The sequence below is a fragment of the Monodelphis domestica genome, chromosome 3, assembly GCF_027887165.1.
Source record: "Monodelphis domestica isolate mMonDom1 chromosome 3, mMonDom1.pri, whole genome shotgun sequence".
NCBI lineage: Eukaryota > Metazoa > Chordata > Mammalia > Didelphimorphia > Didelphidae > Monodelphis > Monodelphis domestica.
The window spans coordinates 60,486,278-60,508,300 of record NC_077229.1 but is presented as its reverse complement, the minus strand read 5'-3'; the positions used below and the strand labels follow the sequence as shown (position 1 = coordinate 60,508,300).

Here is a 22,023-nt window from a genome sequence, read left to right as displayed (position 1 = left end):
TTCTGATTTCAGTGCAGGAAAGTAGAAAACACACTGGTCTCAACTTCAAAATTTAGCATGCCTATATACTAAATGTAGGACTCTGGACAAGTCCTTTCACTTCTGTGGCATCAGTGCCCTAGCAAAGGGGTGGGACTGTCCTATCTCCAAGGGATTGCTTGGCTCTGATCCTGTCAACCTCCTGGGACTATCTATCCCTCCCTCAGACTGCTGGGAGAAAGGGCACCACAACCAGACAGCACCACAGAAATGGAAACCATCAACAGGGCACACCCACACTCTATTAGAGTGACGAAGGAATGAGTAACAGTTCCCAAAACACCCCCTAAATTCAATCTTACTCCAGCCTGTCCCAGGTGCCCCAGGTCCCTCCACATGTCACCACCACGGCAGCAACACACCTCACACAGTCATGCAATAATTCCTGACAAATAATACAAGTGAGTGTTTCTTCCATTTTGTCTGGTTTCATATTTGCTGCTTTCACTTCCTCAGGAATGGCTCTGCTGTTTTTACACTGGTCTGCGACAAACAACTGAAGACTCAGATTAGTGTCCCCATCTGTAACAAAAAGAAGGTGGTGAGAGGACATGTCTAGACTGTTACTATGTATGAATTCTGCTGATCAACAGGAGGCAGACAAGAGCCCTGGTCATAAACTCACAGGTATCTGAGAAGTCCAGAGTTGGAGACCAAGAGAACATTATATACAGTCACAGCTACACAATTAATATTCAAAGAATAACTTGTGAATGTCAACCTTCAGAAACAATACTAAGACAAAAGAGAGGGGTTAAAAAATTTTCCCTCCATGTTTCTACTAAGTAGTCAATTTTCAATCTAGTGATCATATTCTACTGCTAGAACCATTAATCATCCTGAAAAGAAGAAGAAAACTCCCTTTCAGGGACACGAGATTCTCATTCAGATAATCAAGGTTTTTGCAGCATCCACAGAATTTCATGAAATTCTAACCTCCTATCAAGATCCCAGGCTACACTGGAGATAATGTCTGTAATTAATATATTTCTATTGACTTTGGCTTCAGATACTTCCTAATTGTATGACCCTGGGCATGTCACTTTACCCCCATTACCTAACCCTTACCACTCCTTCTGCCTTAAAACCAATTCCAAGATGGAAGGTAATGATGTGTGTCCATGCATATGCATATATACACATCTCTAACCTTTACTGGATTATTTGTCTTTTCGTTGAAAGATAAAGGGACAGCTGGATAATTCAGTGGATTGAGAGTCAGGCCTAGAGACAGGGTCTTGGGTTCAAATCTGACCTCAGATACTTCCCAGCTGTGTGACCCTGGGCAAGTCACTCAACCCCCACTGCCTAAGCCTTCCCACTCTTTTGCCTTGGAAACAATACATAGTATTGATTCTTAGATTAGAAGGTAAAGGTTAAAAAAAAAAAAGATAAAGGCTATCCCACAAATCATCACCATGATAGGCAGAAAGTTCCAACAGAAGTCCCAAGACTATTCACATCCTTTGATCTAAGTAATCTCATTAATAGGGGACAAAATAACATTAACAATTATACTGATGGAGGTGCAACCAAGTTGGCAGAGTAGTAGGAAGAAGTATAACCCAGCTCATCCACCATACTTCCTCTGAAAACATCTAAGAAATCCAACAGCCTGAATTTTTATTGAGAAATCCAATGGGGGGGAAAACTGTGAAGACCAGGCCAGGTCATCAGAAGGATCCTGAAGACAGGGTCTGACCAGGAACATACCATTTAGAATATTCTAGGGTATAAAACAGACTGAAAGAGGGCCAAGGCTGTGTACTAGGGCAGAAGAGATCCCAAGCAGTTCCTAAACTAGTAAAGAGTTTGAGAACAGGTTCTATCTAGCAGCTATGTTGTTCACTGCTCAATTCCAGTGTAGACTGAAGAGAGGACCTGTACCCAGGGTGGCAGAGAGAAGCAGCTGTGGTCATGGGACCCAGCTGCATACCAAGTGAGGAACAAGGTCAGAAGCACACAGAAGCTTTGTGTTTCTGATCTTAGGAGCAGTAATATCACACCAATCAATACTCCAAGAAAGTAGCAGAAGGATCCAAAAGGACAGAAGCTCAGCCCAGACACCTCCCCACCCCCATGTAATTGGGAAAAACAAACAAACAAACAAAAAAGAATATGACCATAAAGAGCTAATATGGTGATGGGGAAGTTCAAAATAAGCCCATAAGAAAAGAATAACTCCAGAACCTCTATAAGTAAAATCTCAAGTCCAACCAGAAATACTGGAAGAGACAAAACAAAAATTAAAAGACTTAAAAGAGAGATAAGGAGGTTTTTAGAAATCAAATGAGAATAGTAGAGAAAAAAAACAAAAATAAATGAGAGCAAAGAAAGATCTGGAAAGAGAAAAGATAGAATGACAAAATCTCTTCAAGAATATAACTCCTTATAATGAACTGGAGGAATTCCATGTGAACTGGAACAACCTCCAGGAATTGAAGCAAAGTTGAAAGGAGCAGAATCAGGAGAACCTCATACAGAGAGACAAATAACTGTGGCACAATAGAATGTAATGGACTTCTCTACTAGCAGCAATGCAATCATCCAGGACAATTCTGAGGGACTTATGAGAAAGAATATTATCCCATCCAGAGAAAGAACTGTGGGAGCAGAAACACAGAAGAAAAACAGCTGCTAGATAACATCGGTTGATGGGGATATGATTGGGGATATAGACTTAAATGATCACTCTAATGCAAATATTAATAATATGGAAATAAGTCTAGATCAATGACACATGTAAAACCCAGTGGAGTTGCTTGTTGGCTGGGGGAGGGGGGGTGAGAGGAGGGGAGAGAAAGAACATGAATCATTTAACCATTGAAAAATACCACTGGAAACTAATTAATTAAATAAATTCAAACAAACAAAAAAGAATATAACTCCTTGAATATTGGAATTGACCAAATAATGATTCCATAAAACTTTAAGAAATACTAAAACAAAATCAGAAAAAGGAAAAAAAAATATAAGAAAATGTAAGGTAACTAAGAGCAAAATCAGATTGAGGTGAGATAACCTAAGAATCATTGGATTAACAGAAAGCTTTGACCAAAAATAAATTCCAGGCATATTCCAAAAAAACAAAACATAAAACTGCCCAGACCTCTTAATAGCAAAAGGCAAAGCTGAGACAGAAAGAAAATATGGGTCACTTCCTGAGAAATACCCCAAATGAAAACTCCCAGAAAGGAACCATAGTCAGGATGACACACAATTTAGTGGTAAACACCAAAAATGAACACAGAAACATGTAAAATAACGTTCCAGAAGGCAAAAAAAGAAAAAAAATCTAAGCTTAAAACTAAGAATAACATCCAATAAAACTGAGTATAATGGTAATGGGGGGGGGGGGAGGAGGGAGGAGAATGGATCTTTAATGAAAGAGAAGAATTCCAAGCATTCCTGATAAAAGAATTTTTTTGCACAGAAACTCTGACATGCAAACACAGGAATCAAAAGAAGAACAAAAAAGAAAATATGAGAAAACTTTCTTGGTATGCTTTTAGAACTTTGTCATAATCAGGGGTCAGTAGGAGTCTAATTAAAGAGAGGACCAGAGAATGGTTCTGTTTTGATGAAAAGAAGAATGGAAAAGGAAAAGAGAAATACAGAGGGTGGGGATGAGGAGGCAAGAGAAAGGAGAGGAAAAATGGGAGAAGTTATCTCAAATTATCTCACATATTTGGGGTATTCAAGTAGAAAACTATACAACAAGGTGGGGTAGGAAAAACTTAAACCTTACTATCATTTGAACTGGAGGGAAGATTACACAAACATATTCACAGTTGGATATAGAAATACATTTTATCCAACAGTGAAAGAGGATAGAAAGGGTTTAAGGGAAAGTAAAGATTAAGAGTGAGGATGGAGTGGGCAGCTGGGTAGCTCAGTGGACTGAGAGCCAGGCCTAGAGACAGGAGGTCCTGAGGTTCAAATCTGGCCTCAGACACTTCCCAGCTGTGTGACCCTGAGCAAGTCACTTGACCCCCATTGCCTAGCCCTTACCACTCTTCTGCCTTGGAACCATATACAGTATTGATTACAAGACAGAAGGTAAGCATTAAAAAAAAAAAGTGAGGATGGGGGTGGGGTGGGGATTAGTAGTTAGAAGCAAAAGAAATCTCTTATAGAGGAGGAAAGGAAGTAAAGAGAGAGAAAAGTATTAAGGAAATAGAATGGAAAGAAATCAATTAACAATTGTAACTGAATGAGAATGTCATGAACTTCCTTTAAAAACAGAAAAGTGTAGCAGAATGGATTAGAAACCAGAATTGAACAATAAGTTGTTGACAACAGACACACTTGAAACAGAGAAAGACATTCAGAGTTAAGGGACTGGAACAATATCTATTACTGTGTAGTGTAAGTAAAAATAGCAGAGGTATCAACCATGAACTTAGATAAAACAAGATCCAAAAATTAAATAAATAAAAGACCAAATTAAGAGATAAAGAAGGGAACTACATTTTACTGAAAGGAACCACTCCAGTGAATTAATACCAACACTAAACTATATCTACATCTAACTGCATAGCATCTAAATCATTAAAGAAAAAAGTTAAATGAGTTAAAAGGAGAAACAGAAAGTACAACCATACTAGTGAGGGACCACAATTTACCCCTCTCAGATATAGATAAATCTAATCAAGAAGTTAAGAACTTAAACAGAATTTTAGAAAGATTAGATATGAGAGATCTCTTATTACATGTGAAGATAAAAGAGTATACATGCCTATTTCTTAACTGTGCAAGGAATCTTATAATAATTAGCCACATATTTAGGGCATTAAAAACCTTACAAACATAGAACAGCAGAAATATCAAACATCTTTTTCAGAAAACAATGCAACAAAAATTATATTTAATAAAGGGTCTTTGAAACCCCTTCAAAACTGAGATTGAAAACTCACTGTAAACCAAATAATTTAATCTTAAAGAATAGGTAGATCAAAGCAAAGAAATTGTCAAATCAGAGAAACTCATTAAAGATAATGATAACAAAACGATACACCAAAATACATGCCAAAGCAGACTTATGGAAAAGTTTATATCTCTAAACACCTTCATCAATAAAAAAGAGAAAGAGTAGATTAACGAATGCATATAATTAAAATACTAGAGAGGCAACAAAATAAAGAAAAACAATTAAATAGCAAAATAGAAATCCTGAAAAATAAAAAAAGATCAACAAATTTGAAACCAAAACCAAAATCCCCTCTAAATAAAACTAGAAGCTTGGTTTAAAAAAAAAAATCAGTCATTAGCTACAACTCTGATTAAAAAAAAAGAAAAACAAATTACTAGTATCAAAAATGAAAAAAGGTAAATTCAATGAAGAAATAAAACTAATTATTAGGAATTCAACTTAAGATACATGAAAAGAGGAAGACAGGGTCCAACTAAATTCTATGACATAGACATGGTCTTAATAACTAAAACAGAAAGGGTCAAAACAGAGAAAGAAAACTATAGACCAATATTCCCAATGAATGTTGATGCAAAAATTTTAAATAGATATCAGTAAGAACTTATCACAAAGATTATAAATCAAGACTGGTTGGATTTACACCAGAAATATAGGGCTAGTTCAATATTGGAAAAACTATAAACATAATAGACTATATAAATAACAAGAACAACAACTATTGGAGCAAGAATTCACTGACAAGAAATACTAAAAAAAACTGGAAACTGGTCTAGCAGAAACTAGGCACATGCCAACAGTTCACATGGAATACCAATATAAACTCAAAATGAATATATGATTTAGACATAAAGGATGATATCATAAACAAGTTAGAGGAGCACAGAAGAAAATGTTGGTTAGAAGTATGGATAGGGGAAAAGTTCATGACCAAGCAGATATAAAGAGGTTTAAAAGAGATCAAATAGGTGAGACTGATTACAAGCAAAATCAAATCTATTAAAATTAGAAGAAAAGAAGAAAACTAGGAAAAACTTTTTGCAAGATTCTCTGAGAAAAAGTTTCATTTCAAAGATCTCTACTAAACTTCTTTATATTTGTTTGATCATGACAAGAAAAATAAAGTCTCTTTGTATAAGAAATATTCCCAGAAGCATCATCACCATCAAGAAAAAACAGTGTTCAACAAATTGGGAATGGTCAAGCATATGAATTGATAGATTTGTGCCAAAAGAAATGACAGTGAAAAATAGAAGAATACAACACCTGGTCATTAGTAGGTACTTGATAAAGGCTTACTGAATTAAATATAAGGAAATATGAGAAGTCTTCTGTCAAGTGGCTAAGATGCAAGCAGAATGAAAATAATACATAAATGTACTGCAACTCTGTAAATGATAATGAAAATAGTAAATAATAAGGACAAAGTTCACAAAAAAATAAAGAAAAGAATTTCAAAAAGAGCCACAAAAAAGAAACAGGAGGATTTTCCCCCATCTTATTTAAGAAAAATTGTCTAAGCAGACTGGAATTAATGGGCCTTTAGTTTCATATACAATCTTTTTATCCTCGTTTACATATCTTAATGTATTTGTTGATGGTTAATAAGTAAGTAATAATATAAAAAAGAAATGTGATGGCCTAACCTCCTTTCCTTTTCTTTTGAGCAGGTCCCATGTCCTCCCAATCCTGAGGTTTGGTCAGAAAAGCTGAGGTTCCCTCTTTGTCCAGAGGAGTTGATATGCAGTTGGAGGTGTCATCACTTGTGGTAAACTGATATGGATCTTCAGGTGAAATGTCTGCACACCTGGCTTCTAGGAGAGAGAATAAAGAGAGCAAAATAAATCAAGAAGCATTGTTTTACCTGAACTACTGTACCCCTTTAAGAAAAAGTTCCACTTCAAGTCCAAATGACCTAATGTAAAGTGTTTGTTTTGATCTGGCCACATGGAGCCTTGCCTCTGGCAGTAAGGTATTTATGATCAACTTTCTGATGCTCAGATCAGAGACTGGGATAAGACTATAGAGATCAGCTAGCCCAAACAGGTAGGAAATAAGTTGGACTGACATATGCAACTCACACACACTAATGAAAATATCAGTTATCAATACCAAACGTAGTCCACATAAGCGCACACACCCCACCACACATATAATGCTCCTTAGTTGAAAGCCACCTACCTTCTGCTAGAACCATCTAGAAGCAAGTCAGAAATGTGGGATTTCTATTCTCTAATCAAATTTAAAAGAGCCACAACAACTGGTTTAGATAACTAGATTAATCAGTTCATTTATTAAGCATAATACAGAGAAAATGTCAGAAGTATTGGTTTTAGTGCATTAACAGACCTGGCTAGAAGGTAAAAGCCCCCAAAGCTGTAGTTTTATCCAAATCACATCGCATCATAACTGTTTCCACAGGTACTAGCAATTCTCAAAAATTGGTCCAATGTAAAAACAGAAGGAGCAATGTCAAGTGCTATAACATAAACGATGTGATCATAGACCATGAATTATTGGCTGAGGCATTTTTTTCTTCCTCCACTGCATAGCACAAGCCTTAAATGTTTGCTGAAATGAATTTGCTGGAAGTATGTGTGTGTGAGAGACAGAGACAGAGCACTAGGGGCAGAGAGAGTTAGTACCTCTAGATGCCTGCAATTTGTGAACCTGAGGTTTTAGATAATAACATTTTTTCAAATGGTAATATCTTATCAGCAACTTTTGGCTTTAAAAGATTTGCAAAATAGAACTCAAAGAGATGCCTGGCATAGTGTCTTAAAGGCACTCAACTTTGAGTTAGAAGACTGGGTTATGGGGCAAGCAAGGTGAACAGAGTAACAAATCTGGAGTTGAGAAGACCTAGATTCAAATCTTGTTTCAGATACTTCCTAGTTGTGTGACCCTGGGCAAGTCACTTAACTCCCATTGCCTAGCCCTTACTGCTCTTTGGCCTTGGAACCAATACACAATATTGGTTCTAAGATAGAAGGTAAAAATTTAAAAAAAAATAGGTTAAAATCCCTGCTTTTTTTTTTCTTAAACTATCTGTGAGATCCTGAACTTCTTTTAAATACTCTTTTCTTATCTGGAAAATAGAAACAACAGAACTATCCACTTCAGAGGTCTGCTAGGAAGAAAATGTTTTGTTGACCCTCATATAATCACATATATGTTGACCACATAATCACAAGTAATTATTACCTTGATACTTTAGCATGAGATTGCTTTTGATTAAAGCAAGTTTTAACCATCTTGGGCTTGGAATCAAGGAGCCTGCGGTCCCATTACATCTCAGACAAAAGTTATCAGTGGAATTATGGGCAAATTGTTCAACCTAGTTTTATTTATATAAAACTGAGCTAACATTAGCACTTTATATCATATGGAGACATGCAATGCTCTCCTTGAAACATTATGTGTTTTCAAGTTGTTATTATTATTGTTATTTCTAGTAAGGATTAGGCAAATGTGAAAAGCCAACTGACATCAGCTAGAACAAGAAGTTCCTTTGGTCATTACCAGATTTAACAACAGAATTGCTCTTCAGGTTATTCATCCAATAAGTACTATGTGTCCAAGACCATAAAAAGATCTACAGAGGATGCAAAAGAAGGGGAACATGTTCCTTACCTTCTAGAAGCTTAAATCAAGGGTAATCCTTAAAATCACTAGTAATGTACATAGGAACACAGCACTCAGTGAAAGTCAGTGTGGGTTATGTGCTGAGAGAAGAGCCAATGCCTGGTAGTCAGAGACCCCAAGAGATTGTGGTTAGCCAGGAAGGCTTCTCAGTCAAGGACAATTCATTCTCACCCCAAATATCTATGAGATAAAACAATGCCTCCCCTACAGCCAGTCATAGAGGGTTCTGCTCCTCCTGAACTCTCACCTAAAAGAAGAAATGGGCCTATGACTACCATTGCCAACATAAACATTCAGGGAACTAGGATTCTGACAAATAACGGTTATTCCAAAAGTCTTGGTGCAGTTTTAAGTTTAAAATTTGGGGGGGGGCAGCTATATATGGACATAGTCCCTGATCTCAAGAAGCTTAAATTCCAGGAAGAAGCCCATTCCCAGAGGGGAAAAAGAAAAGCACATCTTAGAAGATTGGAGGATGGAAATGATGGCTGGGATGAAATCCCAACAATACCTTCAAATGCTCAGAAAAACACCTCATCTGTCTGCATAAGAGATGTTAGGAGACCCTAACTATGTCACTCTTATGAGTGTTATTCAACACCCATCCCCAAAGCTCACCACCAGGTTTAGAAGGATGCTCCCGCTCAGCAGTAGCAGACTTCAGGAGAGAGGTAGAGGACGTATTAAAGAGGTCTGATGTAGATGTAGATGGCTGTGGTTCCTCAAAGCAAGACTGATCACTGGGCAAGGATGGCATGACCTGGGTATCATCACTTCCTTCTGAACCTGAGGTATCTTTGGTCACTTTGCACACATTTCCAACAGTAGTCTCTGCAACCAAAGAGCCAGAAGGAACATGTGGGCAGGGCTCGGGGAGCAATGCTGCTACTTCAGAGAAATGTGAATATGAAAGAATTCTACCACTATAAGGGTTCCTAACTTTTTGCCCAGTCATCTATTTGAGGTTTTACTTACCAATGAATTCTGGAGAAATGCCTGGCCTTGCTTTCAAAGATTCATAGAGATATGCAACATCTAAAAGGAGAAGAAACACTCAGAAAGTATTGGCCAAAGTCTAAAAAAACAATTTTTCAAGGGAAAAATCAATCATTTTCCTCTTTGCTTTCTACCTCTCCCAAACCTCCTCTGAATTTTGCTATCTAGGAGTTACTGTAAATTGCTGTATTTACTGTAAAATCAATTTCCAGCAATAAGACTTTCAGAGACTAAGCCCAAACCAGCTTTCTGCCCCTGACAAAGTTCATGAGATTTGAAGCAAATATCTTAAAACATTCTAATTCATCTCAGACTAAATGAATTCCAAAGAATGAGACAGAGGTTAGTATGGATGGAATTAGAATGGGAAAAGAAGGACAGTGGAGAAATTAAAAACACCCATGAATAACGGTCTACTCAAATTGCTGCACAAGGCTAGGCCTTGGTGGCAAAAGGAAGGTTTCTATACAATAAAGGTACAGCAGAACAACTAATTCATCCCTGTTTCCCTTTTCTGTGAGTGATCATCAGAATTTTTCCATCTCTTGACTACATTCCATTCATTTTCTAAGGGGCTCCCCAGACTCACCAGACTAGCCCCAACCTGACTCCTGCTCCTCCAGGCCCACCAGGCTATGCCCTTCCCAAGAGCACACCTAAGGAGCTCTGAGCTCACTACCAGTCTTGCCTTTGTGCCCTAGGGAGGACTAGGCCTGTCCTGATATGTGTATTCTCTCCCCTAATTAGAAAATTGATGAGTTTTTAAAATCTCCTGTGCTTAGTGCACTGTAAGTATCACTTAATAAACATCTGTTAGATGCCTACTCTGTGGCAGGCACCATGCAAAGCCCAGGGAGGGATACAGAGAAAGCCTAAGACAGTCCCAGCTGTCTACTGGGGGAGACAGCACATATGGACAAACAAGAGACAGGCAGGATAAAATGCAGACTGTATCTGAGGGAAGGCACTGAGACTAAGGAAAACAGAGAAAGCTTTCCGGCTGAAGGACCATCTCTGACTGACACTTGAAGTGAAGGAGGCCAGGAGATGGAGAGGACAGGGGAGAGAACTCCAGGCCTGGGGATAGCCAGAGGAAATGCCTGCAGCCAGGAGTGTCCTGTGGAAGGAATAGCATTGCTGGATCACAGTGTTGTGAGGAGGAGGCACTATTAGAAGACTGGGGGGGGGGGGGCATCTTGTGACACATGACAGACCTGCTGCTTTAAGAGGATGAGGTTGACAACTGAGGAAGTGGGGCTAGAATGGGGAGAGACTTGGGGCAGGCATACCCAAGAGAGGAGGGGGTGAGAAGAGAGAAGAAATGAGTTGCCCAGGGCATCTGGTGGCTGAGCAAGACTCTGAACCAAGGCTTTAAACTGAAAGCTCTTCCTATGTCACCACATCTGAGTAAGGTAGAACAGAAGGGTTTTTATTTCTTGGTCCTTGTAGGTCACAATTTCTTGAATGCATCTCTGAACCACTTTGGACTGTAATACTATTAATGCATATTTGGCTTGTGGTTCATTAGGATCCCTGAGATCATCTTTGTTTGTACTCAGGCCTAGCCAGGCTTTTCTCATTTAACCTGTGTGTTATTGTTCCACATGTCATATCTTGTGCTCGTGCCTAGTAGATTATATCTTTTAGGGGAACAATTTACCCAAAGCAATGAGTCACTTTTATATTTTGTGCTTATTTTGAAGAGTATTATCAACTCTTGCTACCACTTCCTCTAATTCACAGATCTGATAATCAGGTTCTCCACTCCTTTCTCCAGGGAGCCAGTAAGAGAGTCACGAAAATGGATTGGTGATCATTGTGGAAAACCACTTAATAGATCTACCAGAGTAAAGTCAAATCATTGTAAACTTCCTTTTGGTTTCAGAGCTCAAGCCTGCCTCCATTTGCCCCAAGTGGGCTGGCCAAGACCACCTTGCCTAACTCCACACAGATTACAGAGAATCACAGAATGTCTCATCTGAAAAGGTGAAAAACAAAAACAAGTAAGGAACACATCCTATATTCTTGAGTCACTTACAACCTAGCAGGGTGATAAAATGTGCCCAGATAAATGTAACAAATTTCAGAATGCATGAAGTATCCAAAAGGAAGCATCTTTGTGTGATAAAACCCCCTGTTGTGAGAAGTCACTGCCAACAAGAATGATTAGGGAAGATTCCAAAGTCATTTCATGAAAGGAAATGAAGTTACTTTAGTTCAGAAATGCTAATAGGGCAGAGGAAGGAGAATGAAGTGATAATTATGATTAAAAGGAGCAACACAAGCAGAGATTGAGGACTCGATAAAGAACAAGTCTCAGGCAGCAACAGCAAAAAAAGAATCCTGCAAAGACTGAATACGCTGGGCAGGAAAAGATATCTGGAAGGAAGAGGCTTTATAACAAGTCATTAATGGCTATAAGATCAAAGAAGATTTAGAGGTAAAATGAGAGAGTATTTGAAAGTGCTTAGCACCCAGCCTGGTATATAGTAGGCCCTTAATGAATACTTCCCTTCCCAGTCCTCCCTTTGGAAGCCTGCTGCTCAAATCCTTTCATTTATACCAAGAGCCTGTCTGAGGTCACAAAAAAGGTTCCCTGGTGTTGAAGCAATTCAGGAGCACCCCCATGTTGGAGCAATGCTGTCCACGCCTGGCTACTGACGCGGTTTGACAGTGAGGCCGAGGCTGAACTCACATCACTCCTTAAGACTCCAGTTCCCACTCTGAGCCTGAGGCACCTCTAACACAGGGTCAGCCTCCCAGCTGCATGTCTCCCATGAAGCTCAATGCCCTTACTGTGCTCTGGCTCGTTCTTCCTGTAAACCACGTAGATGACATCCCCAGTCTGTAAAGTATAAGACTGCTTCTTCACAACCCTCAGTTTATTAATTACTGTTCCATTAGTGCTGTAAAGAGAACAAAAATGCAATTAGAAAAACACCAAAAACCAAAACTAAGGATACATTTAGGTGCTAAAATTTTGTGGCAGAGGCCATCAGCTGGCATTTCTAGTTACACTAGGAAATTAAACCAACGTTAATGTTTTACAGGTTACAAATTAGTACACTGTTAAGCCCACATATGAAGTATTTCCTAACTATGCTCTTGCAAAAACAACTAACAATTCCTCTTATGGATTGGACTCCCTGTACCCATAATTAACACCCACTCACTTTCACAATTTCAACTCCTTCAAAACCCATGCCCCTTCTATCATCCTTCCTGCACAGCTAATAACTGAGAAATTGGGGGTTACATATCTGTCATCAGTTTGACCTTTTTCTCCTTCTAAACCTGGCCTTCTTTATAAAACTATCTCCTCCTCCTTCCAGCGGGCTTGGCATAAACATCCCTTTGAATGGAGGTAGATAACCTTGAGGAGATTATCAATGCTGGGGATACAGAAAAAAAGACCAAAAATAGTCCTTACCCTCCAGGAACTCACATTGTAGTGGGAGACAGCATGTACACACAGAGTAATTTAAATGATATATAAAGACTAGCTGCATAGAAAACAACTGAGAAAATTGAAGTATAAAGGGCTCATAAGATCCTTGCAGTTCACACAGCAAGACTAGTGGCTTGGGCTTTGGCAGTCCCTCCTTCAATGTTCTTTGTACCCCACTGACATGTGGTAGATTTTAAGGAAGACTGACCTGACAGCAGGGACATGTTGGTTGGAAACAGAAAAAAAAGAGAGACAGGGAGACTCATTAGGAAGCAATAATAAAAATCCAGCTAAGATAAAATGGGGCCTGAATGAGAAGGGTAGGAGCTACAGAAGTGGAAGAGATTTAACAGCCAAGAGGAACTATCGATATAATCAAGAGGCCCTGACAACTAACTGGATGTAGAGAAGAGAGAGAAGTAAGGATAATTTTAAGATTCAGAATCTAGGAGACAAGAGTAATGGCGATATACCCTGCAAGTTAAACAGAGAAACTCTTCAGAGGACCAGATTCTTGTATTCTCTCCAATTATACTGTTAACTCCCAAAGGCAAGCTGAGGAAATAACCATGTTTTCTGGTTTGTATAGGTGGAGAACAGAGTGGAGTTATCATGCTTTGATCTTGGTCCTGACTCTGTACCTTCAGACCCCCACCAATCTGACTGCTTCTCTAAAGTGTGGTTACACACATTCAGAGCTGGAGTTAGGAGAAAACAATTCTGACCCGCCAGAATGGAGAAAGCGATATCTACTACCCTGTCACTAAACCACTGATAAATCAATCTTTTCCCACTTATTAGGAAAACTAGATTTTCCCTTTCCTCCTAAGTTGTGCTTCTAGTTCACCATTCTTTACAGGAAATATTACTCATCAATCACACAGTCTCAGTAGCACAGTAGTGTTGTGGATAGGGCAATGGGCTTGAAGTTGGGAAGATAGGAGTTGAAATCTTGTCTCAGGGCAAAGCCAATATAATAAAAATGACAATACTCCCCAAATTATTTATGCAGTGCCATACCAAACTACCAAAAGATGACTTTCTAGTGTAAGAAAAATAATAACAAAATTCATATGGAAGAGCAAAAGGTCAAGGATATCAAGAGAATCAAAGAAAAATTGGGATAAAAGGGTATCTAGCATTACCAAATTTCAAATGATATATGGGGTAGCTAGGTGGTGCAGTGGATAGAGTGCTAAGCCAGCAGTCAATAGGACTAGAGTTCAAGGCCAGCCTCAGACACTTGATGAATGTATGATCCCAGGCAAGTCATTTATAACCTCTGTTTACCTCATCTATAAAATGGGTAAAATAAGAGCATCTATCTCACAGGTTTGTCCTGGGGATTAAATGAGATAAGATTTGTCAGGCCCTTAGCACAGTAACAAGAATGTACTGGGTGCTATGTAAATGTTAGCTATTATTATTTTACAGAGCTACAATCATCAAAACAATTTGGTACTGGATAAGAAATAAGAGCTTGATCAATGGAATAGATAAGGTGGTTGTTGTTTGTCCTTCCTTTTCAAAGAGGACTAATGACTTCATGGGGTGATATCTTGACTTGTGTGGGAACTGGATTGAAGTGAGGTAGAGTTTCAAGAAGTTGTCAGCCTCAATATCTCTCCGAGAGTCACTGAAGTCCAGTGCAAGGCAAAAGTCAAATTAGGCACACAATATACAGAAGCAAATCAGCACAATAACCAAACTTTGATAAATCCAAAAATCCCAGATATTGGGGCACTATTCAACAAAAACTATTGGGAAAACTAAAAAGTCTGGCAGAAACCAGAGATGGACCAATGTCACATATCATATAAACTTAAGCTCAAAATGGGTACATGATTGAGACATACAGGGTGATATCATAAAGCAAATTAGTAGAGTAGGGAAGACATTACCTGTCAGATCTATATAGACAAAGTTAGTGACCAAAAATGAGATAAGGAGATTCATAGGAAAGAAAATGGAAATTTTTGATTACATAAAATTTACGAGTTTGGGCACAAAACTAATTTGGCTAAAATTCGAAGAATATGTAGAATGATTATTATATTACTTGCTTTCTCAATGGGTGGGGGAGAGACCAGAGGGAGTTTGGAACTCAAAATTAAAATAATGAATGTTAAAATTAGAAGAAAAGCAGGAAGCTAGAGGAAAAGTCTTTTCAGTAAGTTTCTCTGATAAAGAAATAATTTTTAAGATATATGAGGAACTGAGTGAAATTTACCAGGCTATGTATGGACTTCCCCAATTGATACATGGTCAAAGGATAGCAATAGGCTATATTTGGAAGAAATCCAAGCTATCAATAGTCCTATTAAAAAAATGCCCTATTATTTACAAATTAAAACAACACTGAGGTGCCATCTTACTTCTATCAGACTGGTGAAGACGAAAAACAGGAAAATGACAAATGCTAGAAGGGATGTGGGAAATGTACTGCACCATTGGTGGAGTTGGTCTAATTATTCTGGAAAAAAAAAATCTGAATCTATATCCAAAAAGCTATTAAACTGTGCAAACCTTTTGTCCCAACAATACCACTACTAGATCTACATACCCCAGAGAGATTTTTAAAAAGGAAAAGGATTTTTATGTACAAAAATATTCATAGCAGTTCTTTTCATGGTGACAAATAATTGGAAACCAAGAGGATGCCCATCAATTGGGGGAAGGTTGAACAAGTTATGGTATATGAATGCAATGGACTACTATAATGTACTGTAAGAAATGATGAAGGGGATGGCTTCAGAAAAAAATGGAATGGTTTGTATGAACTGATGCAAAATGAAGAGAGCAGAACCAAGAGAACAATTTATATAACAATATTATAAAAACAAACAACTTTGAAAGATTTATTAACTCTGATCAACACAATGATCTATCACAATTCTAAAAGATTCATGATGAAACATGCTACCCACCTCATAACAGAAGGGGGTAGAACATGGCTAATGAGGGCTTTTTTTTTTTTGGTAATGGGTTTATTTTTCTTGCCTTTTCAAAGGATTCAGGAAAGGATTTGAGATTGAAAATGGAATAATTTTTTTTAATTCTTACCTTCCTTCTTAGAATGAATACTATACATTGATTCCAAGGCAGAAGAGTGGTAAGGGTTAAGCAATGGGGGTTAAGTGCTTTGCCCAGGAACACGTAGCTAGGAAGTGCCTGAGGCCACATTTGAACCCAGGACCTCCCGTCTCTAGGCTTATCTCTCTATCCATTGAGCCATCTAGCTAACCCCTGAAAATTTTTTTTTAATCCAGCCTCAGACACTTATTGGCTGTGTAGCCTGAGATACGTCAATTAATCTCTGCTTGCCTCAGCTTCATCAACTTTAAAATAGGGGTAATAACACCACCTACTTCCTAATGTTGAGGATTTAATGAGATATTCATAAAAGTTTCAGCACAGTGCCTGCTGCTTAATAAATGCTAGTTTCCTTCCTTGCTTATCAGCACCTCATCTTCATAGAAGAATTCAAAATCCAGAGAATTCAGTTAAACTCAATTCAACAATCAGTTATTATGTATTTACTTTGAATAAGGCACAGTACTGAGTATAGGAGATACAAAAAATGCAGAACAACACAATTCTTTCCCTCAAGGCACTTACACTCTTACTGGACAATACAGATTCATAAAAAAGTATAATACAAGATGGAGTAGGGTAGGGCAAAGGAGAGATCAAAGTGCTCTAGGAAAATATAAGAAGGGAAAGAACACTTTTAAGCTGAAAGTGGTGAGGGAGACTTTATTGGAAGAGGTAGCACCTGGGCTAAGCCTTAAACAAAGATGAGGATTTTGAGAGGCAGAGATGTAGACGGACTAGTGGAGCTGTAATGGGCAGCCTGTGTGAATAAACAGAGCTGAGAGATATAAAGGCAAGTTTTGTAAACCACTAGTGATTTGGTTGGACTGACCATGTAATCACACACTAGTGGGTAAAGAAAATAAGGCAAAATAAAGCTGGAAAAGGTGGACTGGAGTCAGATTTTGGAGGACCTAAAATTCTAAGTTAAGAGGCTTGCATTGTATCCTATATACAAAGGGAGTAGTGACATAGTCAGACCTGTGCTTCCTTAAAAAGCTCCACTAGATTCCAAAAAACCAAATCTCTTACAGCCAATATTTCTGATTGATAATTTTATTTTAATTCATAATAAGCACATAAAAGAATACTTGCCGGCCTCCAAGGTCTCACTGACTGCCCTCGCCCTAAAAATTCACTTCATTCCCTTGGCAAACTACAGGAAATACACATGGTATGATTGGACAAAAATTTTCATCTCCTAGAAAATAAATCAAAATTCCTCAAAATGAGAAAATACAGAATCCTCCTTCTTTTCTTAATAATCATACTCCAGAACCTATACAGAGAAGAAAGGATGAGAGTTGGGGGGGGGGGAGGGGAGGAAGAGGCTTACCTGGTATCCTCTAGAAAAACTTGACCAGATTCTTCATCCACCACTATTTTACAGTGATCTCCAGACACCAATTTGTTTCCAGGAAATGAAAGGTCACAACCTGAAATAAGAATTTTTAGGGGGTCAGGGATAAATTATTATTAGTATTTGCTTTTAAATTTAAAAGAATAATGTCCTTTAGTTCCATAGTCAAAGTATGTGGCTCTAAAGCAAGCTTCTACCTTTACATATATAGGAAAATTTTATTCAAGTATGTTAGAACCCCAAAATTCATAGTAACAAAAAAGTTTAAAAAGCTTAGTGTTACTTAATTGTTTAACCTAACCTTGAATTTTTTACTTCTAATTTAAAATTCTAAATTTCAAAACTCATCATTAAATAATGGTTTTATTTCAAGCTAGATTCAAAGATAATTCAAAGCTAGATAAAGCTAATGAACACTAAAATCTGTTCAAAAAATTATGAGATGTAACAAAAATGCACCTTTCCTGGGACTAATCAATACTCAATTTTTTTTCTTTAAAATGTTAAGGCAAAGTTTGATTATTCTAAAAGAAAATACCAAAGAAGTTCTGAAACTGATTTGGAAATGATTTAGTGTTTGACACATGGTTAGATAAAACTCTATCAGTCACCTACCCAAGTCAGCCCATGAAGATAATTTCATGAAGAGAATTTATCTTTAAAGCCACCTTGGCTAGGAAGGAAATCTAAATTACCTACTACTTTTCTCTCCTTCTCTTCCTCTGTTTATTTTTTATTTTTTTAAACCCTTACCTTAAGTCTTAGAAGTAATACTGTGTATTGGTTCCAAGGCAGAAGAGCAGCAAAGGCTAGGCAATGGGGATCAGCTAGGAAGTGTCTGAGACCAGACTTAAACCCAGGACTTCCTGTTTCTAGGCCTGGCTTTCAATCTACTGAGCCATCAAACTGCCCCCACCTCCACTGCAAATCTTTAGCCAACAGTTTAAGATGAAAGTATCCCTAGTCTCATAAAGTTATTGTAGAACACCTTATAAACACTAGTGTTAAAGAGAAAAGTGGGTCATTACACCAATAGGACTAAAAGTATTCAGAAGTTACTTGGGACCTTCTTATAAACTTGCCATCTCTGGTATGGTCTGTGGTGAAATAGTAATTGGCTATATCACATTAACAACAATTAACCATGACTCATCTTAAATTCAACATATCTGAAACTGAAATCATTGTTCCCATTAAAACCTACTCCCTTCCAAATTCCCCCTTATATATGCTCAGCTTGAATCCAGCTTCTTCATTCTCTCTCATCCCTTGTATTCAGTCAATTGCCAGACTCTGCTGTTTCTATCCTCATATTCTTTCATCTGACTCCTTTTCTACAACCTATTCTCTGTCCTAAGGATTTCATCACCTCTCACCTAGTTTATTACAAAAGTCTCTAATTGGTCCCCTTGCCCATAGTATCTCCCTACTCCAGTTTATCCTCCATGCAGTTGCCAGAGTAATTTCCCGGAAGCACAGATATGACCATATTACTTCCCTACTTGGTCAACTCCAGCAGCCTCCTACTGCTTCCAGGAGAAACTCCTCTACTGAACTTTTTAAGTCATAAAACACTGTGGCTTAGAAAACCACAAATTAACATTATATGTGTTGTATTTTTCTTTTGTAAAACATTTTTCTCCAAATGTGTTTTAATCTGCTACTGCTGGCCCAGGCAGGGAATCTGACATTGTCGTACACAACTTATCTTTGCAGCCTCCCTGGTCTCTGAGCTCCAGCTAAACTGGCCTCTCTGTTCCTGGTTCAGAACCTCCATCTCTCACAGCTGTACTTTGACCCTGGGTGTCCTCCATGCCTGGAATGCACTTCTTTCTAACCTCCCCTCAGTTCCCTCTTCTTTGAAGATGCAGTAGCATATTCTCAATGAAGTCTTTCTTGACTCCCTCAGCTGCTAGTGCCCTCTCTAATCACCTTATATTTAATTTGGCATTTATTAACTTTACCTTTATTCCATAGGTGTTCTTATATTTGTTTCCACTGCTAGAATGCAAGTTTCCTCAAATAGGAATTATTTCATTGCTTGAACTACACATAGAAGGCACTTAATTAACATTTGACTGATGACTCTTCCGTAACTGGTTTATGCTTGATTTATTGATTATGATTTTGGAAGTTCTAGAATCCCCCCCCCCTCAAAATTAACTAGGCTAAATATTTAAGGGGAAGAACTTCATCCTTTACTCCTGTCCTCTGGAATACCTGCTCTGAGCCTTAGGATAATTCTTTAAGATACGATTTCAGGCCACAGTTATGCCATATTGTGATCTGCTGATTAATTAATGTTATCAGAGAGGAGAAAAAGGAAGAGCTGAGCAAAGGCTTCAAGTGAAACCACAAGCCCCATCAGCAAAACCTGAGTGACAGCTTCTACAAAAAGCAACCATAACAATAAATGAAACAAATTTCCCATATGCCGGATGCAGATGGACTGGATGATCAACCCCTGCTTTCACTGCAGTCCCATCTACACCCAAAGAGAATAGACTGTTGGAATACCCATCTTTTCATCCAAAGAATAACATGTACAAGTAAGAAGCTGAAGGGGGAGTGAGGTGGCTCAGCTGATAGAGAGCCAGGCCTGGAGATAGGTCCTAGATTCAAATATAGCTTCTGTCACTTCCTAGTTGTGTGGCCCTGGGCAAATCACTTAACCCCAATTACCTAACCCTTACTGCTCTTCTGCCTCACATACACAATGGCTTGAAGGAGCCACATCATTCAGCTAATTGATCTTCCTGGTTCCAAGTCAGTAAATACTCAATGACTACCAATTTGTCCTTCCCTAACTTGTAAATAGTCCATATATTTATATGTTTCACCTGGTTAGAATGTAAACTCTAAGTAACTTGTATATTCTCTCTCTTCCCCCCCCCCCCCATATATATATATATATATATATATATATATATATATATATATATATATATATATATATGGGATTATTTCATTCTTTGTATTGGTATCTCCTACTCTTTAACACATAGATAGAAGCCTAGAGACTAAGTGGGTAGTTTCACTGGTAGAGAGAATTTAGGTGAGTAAACTCCCTCTCTCAATTCAGGTCTGAAACTTATGGCATTTGAGAGAAGTAGCCTAAATTACTGAGAGGTTAACACAGTCATTTTTCAGAGGCATAACTTTAATCAACTGGTCAGTAAACATTTATCAGGCACCTACTGTATGCCAGGCACTGTCTGAAGCACTGTGGATCCCCCAAAAGGCAAAAGATAGTCAACAAGCATTAAGTTCCTACCCTGTAAAAGGTGTTCTAGAAGGCTCTGGGGACACTCGGTCAGCCCTGGATCTCGGGGAGCTTACCGTCTAATGGGTGAAAGAGGAGGAGGCAGTCAGGGTTCTGACTCCCTGCTTTCCAGATCCCTTTTATGGGTGGTCTTTCCCCTTTAAAATGTAAGCTCTGAGAAGGCAGGCTTGGGGCTGTCTTTCTGCATCCTCGGGACTTAGCCCAGACCTAAAGTACATAAGTAAGTGCTTAACAAATATTAGCTAACTTTCCGAGCCCCCATCCACGGTGTTGGCTGTTAATCAAGGAGCATTTTATTAAGCTCCAACCCTGCAAAGGGAGCTCTTTGAGGGTCTGGGGACACAGTCAGCCCTGGATATCAGGGAGCTTACAGTCTAATGGGTGTAAGAGGAGGAGGTGGCCAGAACTCTGCCCCGATTCTTTTCCGGTCCCCTTATGAGTGGTCTTTCCCCTTTAGGACGTAAGCGCCAGGAGGTATGTGTCTTTCTGCCTCGGTACGAAGCTGGGGAGGGAGGCGGGTGACGGCACGCCTGGGGGCCTCCTCACCTTTCCTGCGCCCGACGGTGCACTCCTTCTTTCGCAGCAGCACTGGGGGCTCGCCCTCCGCCGCGCCCAGGCGGATCAGCCTCCCCCAGGGCTGCTCCATCCGGTTTCACATCGGCCCCGCCCGGCCTCGAAAAGAGAGGCGTGTCAGACCCGCCGGCCTAGAGCCCGGCTCCCTCCCTCAGTTCCTTGACCGGGGGCCCGGATCGGCCTCGGGTCCTCCAGCCCCAGGACCTTCCCTCCTTCAGTCGGGATCCCGGTCAGACGCTAGTCCAGGGCCTGCGAAGGTGGGTCCAGATCGGCAGCTGTGTTTGCGCCTGCGCCAGGGACCGCGCCTGCGCCCCTGGCTCTATCTGGGAACCCACGATGGAGTGTTTCTGCTTGGGCCTGGGCCGGCACTGCCGGTTCTACTACTGTCCCGGGCTCTGCCCACTTCGCTGTCAACAGACCTCTCCAACCCATCAGCTGATCCGACCTGGGGCGGGGCCAAACCTGAAAACACTGCCAACGATTGGGCCCCTGCCCTCCGGAGGCCGAAAGAGAGAGCTATCGCTAGAAGGGCTCGGCAATGGCTATAGAGATGAGCGGAAAAGATGCTAGAGGGTCCGCTTGCAATCCTCCGATTGGGGCAGAAAAGCAGCGGGTGGGCAACCATCTTTGTTTTGGGCACATGCCCTCCTTGTTTT

At 39.3% G+C, this 22,023-nt stretch overlaps 1 protein-coding gene across 4 annotated transcripts in view; it reads right to left on the bottom strand.

The window, feature by feature from the left end:
• CHFR (checkpoint with forkhead and ring finger domains) overlaps positions 1-21,799 on the bottom strand; it is a 41,136-nt gene extending 19,337 nt beyond the window's left edge. Inside the window, exons 1-7 of one of the 4 annotated variants that reach the window (XM_007489593.3) lie at positions 21,341-21,799; positions 17,488-17,587; positions 12,407-12,516; positions 9,590-9,649; positions 9,233-9,445; positions 6,616-6,780; positions 402-561 (exon numbers count right to left, since the gene is read on the bottom strand). In XM_007489593.3, coding sequence (XP_007489655.1) covers positions 402-561; positions 6,616-6,780; positions 9,233-9,445; positions 9,590-9,649; positions 12,407-12,516; positions 17,488-17,587; positions 21,341-21,440 — 908 coding nt within the window. In that variant the 5' untranslated portion in view covers positions 21,441-21,799. Of the gene's footprint in view, positions 1-401; positions 562-6,615; positions 6,784-9,232; positions 9,446-9,589; positions 9,650-12,406; positions 12,517-17,487; positions 17,588-21,340 lie in introns of all 4 variants that reach the window. The other 3 variants (XM_001377989.5, XM_056821956.1, XM_007489594.3) reach the window with 3 other exon arrangements.
• Between the last annotated feature and the right edge of the window lie 224 nt (positions 21,800-22,023).